The sequence below is a fragment of the Aplysia californica genome, unplaced genomic scaffold (genome assembly GCF_000002075.1).
Source record: "Aplysia californica isolate F4 #8 unplaced genomic scaffold, AplCal3.0 scaffold00769, whole genome shotgun sequence".
Classification (NCBI taxonomy): Eukaryota; Metazoa; Mollusca; class Gastropoda; order Aplysiida; family Aplysiidae; genus Aplysia; species Aplysia californica.
Genome location: NW_004798039.1, coordinates 65,804 through 69,174, shown reverse-complemented (window position 1 = coordinate 69,174; position 3,371 = coordinate 65,804). Strand labels below are relative to the sequence as shown.

At 40.8% G+C, this 3,371-nt stretch overlaps 1 protein-coding gene across 1 annotated transcript in view; it reads left to right on the top strand.

The window, feature by feature from the left end:
* Positions 1 to 2,361, top strand: part of LOC101851447 (ubiquitin-40S ribosomal protein S27a) — a 12,459-nt gene extending 10,098 nt beyond the window's left edge. Inside the window, exons 5-6 of the mRNA XM_005109349.2 lie at positions 464 to 681; positions 2,171 to 2,361. Coding sequence (XP_005109406.2) covers positions 464 to 681; positions 2,171 to 2,329 — 377 coding nt within the window. The 3' untranslated portion in view covers positions 2,330 to 2,361. The remainder of the gene's footprint in view (positions 1 to 463; positions 682 to 2,170) is intronic.
* The last annotated feature ends 1,010 nt before the right edge of the window (positions 2,362 to 3,371 follow it).

Below are 3,371 nucleotides of genomic sequence, written 5' to 3'. Positions count from 1 at the left end.
TACATAATTTCAGTTGTTTCTAACTTGGTTGTTGTGAACAGTGTTGAAAGTCTCTATCCCGATATGCTTCTTGTTCATTTTCCTAGGCTGTTTGTTTGAAATAATGTGTTACCTTAAATGGGTTCTCTCAGGGGTTTAGTGGTTTGGTTTGTTTGTTTTTTCCCCTTATTGGAAGCTGAAACGGTCTGGCATCTTCTGAGTCTGAACTCCTGGTTTAGTTTATATCAGGAGTTTTTCGTAACAGAAGATACATTACTTGCTTTATCTTGTCCGAGAGATAAAAAACACTTGTGTGTATTACAGATTGTCTGGCTTGTGTGTATGATAGAACGTTCTTGCTGGTTCAGCTATAATTTGTCTAGTGTATGATTTCACTTTCATCTTTGGTGTAAATTTGAGTAGTGTGTATTCACCAGTGGTGATCTTTCATTAACATATGTTATTGGTGGGATTTGTTTGTCAGGCATTCCTCCTGACCAGCAGAGGTTGATTTTTGCTGGCAAGCAGCTTGAGGATGGTCGTACGTTGTCAGACTACAACATTCAAAAGGAGTCTACCCTTCACTTGGTGTTGAGACTCCGTGGTGGTGGCAAGAAACGCAAGAAGAAGAATTACACCACCCCCAAGAAAAACAAGCACAAGAAGAAGAAGGTCAAGCTTGCTGTGCTGAAATATTACAAAGTAAGTGGCCTACTTAACTGTTGATGTGGTTTTCTCTTATGTTGCTGCTGATATCGCTGTTTGGTGAGTGCCCGGGCAGCAGTGGACACTTGTAGGTTTAGTACACTCCTTTACGTCTGTAGAGCCTCATGCAGAATGGTTGGTGGGTGCTCTGGTGTGGTTTTCTCCTTATTTCCTATCAAAAGTCTTATCGTCTTTATCTCCCCTCCTTTTTTGTGTTTGTGACTCTCTTGTAACACGTCTAATCTTCGGCAATCATATGACCTTATTGAGTTGCAGGTGCCGAAAAACGCTTTTTTAAAAACAATCTGAGGGGTGGCTTTTGTTTAGTAAAAATTATGTTTTAGGGGTAAGATCTTAGGGCGGCTACTGTATAGACACTTTAATTGTGTGGTAACACTTCACAGTTTGTGGGCTCTGGGAACTAAACTGGGTTACGTCCAGGCTCCTCTGCTGCTTGGCAGGTGACTGAGTGTTTCATCACCATTGTAGATGATGATGGATCGTCCTGTTACAGTTCACTGACACAGTGGCGTATGAAAGAACTGTGGTTAAGTAATTGGGAGGGAGGGTGTGTGTCCTTTTAAATTTGTTATGTCGTGCTATAATTTCATGGTCACTTGCATCAAAATATTGATTCTTTAGACACCTCTGCTCTGTTTAGTCAAGCCTTTCCATTTCTTTGCTCTGCCATGATTCACCTTTTTTGCATCTTAGACCGTACCAGCAAACTATTGCATATTGTGTAATCTCTGCAGACAAAACGCACTGGGGCGTATGGCAACAGTTTCTTTAAAGTGTGCTATATTTGGGAAACCACAGCTGTGGGGCATGCACTGGCCCATTGCCCTTAGCTCACACCATGCCAGTACACGAACCCTTTTGGGTTTTCTTTCCGCATTTCCTGTGGGTAGTGAAAGTGGTTTCTTTTGTGGGACTGGGAAGCTGCCCGCTTCTCTGATTTTTTTACCCTAATGAGAACACATACACACCCTCCCACTTATCAGCTGTGATTTTTTATCTTATCCGTGATTTGTTTTCGAGTAGTTGTGTGGAAAACCATCAAGTAAGCAGCTTCATCTTCCCTTAGACCACATTTCATGCAGTCAAGGCGTTTGGTGTTGAAAATCACACACACACACACACACCAAATGTTCAAAGTTGGCAGAAGGCGTTCCTCCGAATTTTGAATTCTAATTTATTTTTTTTAAACCAGTCACAGTTTCACTTCGGTTTTTCCACGCAAGTAGGGTTACTGATCAGGTTTTCGATTTAGCAAATAAGAAATGAAACGGGTGTGTCCGTTTATGGCAGTGCATGTTTTACTGGTGTCTATTATATTACATGAAGTTCTGGTCCTAGGAAAGTATTTTCCCCTCTTTTTTTTTTCCACTTCTCCCTGTTAGTGTGATTTTATGGAATATGATTGTGGTATTTTTTGCCTTGTTGACTCGTCTTATGTTTTTTATTGCTTTTTATTTTTTTCCAGGTGGATGAGAATGGTAAAATCACTCGTCTGCGCCGTGAGTGTCCCAACAAGTACTGCGGTGCTGGTGTGTTCATGGCATCCCACTTCGACAGACAATACTGTGGCAAGTGCTGTCTGACATATGTTTTCAACAAGCCCGAGGAAGAAGCTGAGGCATAGAATGGGTGTTTATTAAATACAAAAAACCTGTACACACAGCCTTCTGAGTATTATATTCTTTGTGAAGTTTTATGTTTTCTGTGTAACAATTGACTGTTTGTGTGCTCTGTGTTTTGCTCCTTCTTTCCTTAGATATCGCTCTTTTTTTTCTTTTCTTTTTTTTGCCTTTGTTTGTTATTCTTGTAACATCTCTGATCTTCGGCACTTACCCTGTGGGTGTTGTCTTGTCCATAAACTTGATGCTGTGATGGCACTGTCGTGACTTGGTCCATTGAGTCACTGTTTCAGGTCGATTCCTCCACTTTTTATCAAATCAGTCCTTCAACACTAACTTCCTGCAAGGCTCCTTAAAAAGGAATGAATAAGATCTTTTTGTTGGTGTGAAAACAGTTAAGATTATTGTTGCCTTCATTCTCAACTTTCGTTGGGGTTCACGGTAGCTGGTCATGGGCACTATTTTTTCTGGAAACTGATAAACGACAGTAGTGTCCTCAGTAGGTTTTAAATATTCATTGCACTGTGCTTGTAGACATCCTGTATGTTTCAAATTTAGACCAAGGAAATTCTGCGCCACCCGTTGCCAAGACGAAAAGTGGCGGTCTTGCTCGGTGTCACTATGCTAGTATTAGTATAAACTAGTCAAACCTGGTTGTTTCGCCTACCTTGGGACGAGCATAAAGTTGGTGGTGAACAGCATACCACCAATTGCCATCTTGACTAGTGTAAGAGTGGTGGTTGGCTGGTGCTCTGGTGTGGTTTGCTTCTTCTTTCCTATCAAATGTCTATCGTCTTTATCTCCACTCCTTTTTTGTGTTTGTTACTCTCTTGTAACACCTTTAATCTTCGTCACTTATATGACCTTATTGTGTTGCAAATGCTGTAAAACACTTACTAAAACTAAGAGAGTGGTAGAGACTAGTTACAAACTGGCCAGTCTTGACTCGTCTAGATCTGATTTGTGTGATTGCCATGTGCAGGGAAAAAATAAATAGCAACTAATTACATTTCAATTGGAGCATGTTTGTGGTTGGGCCTGGTGGTA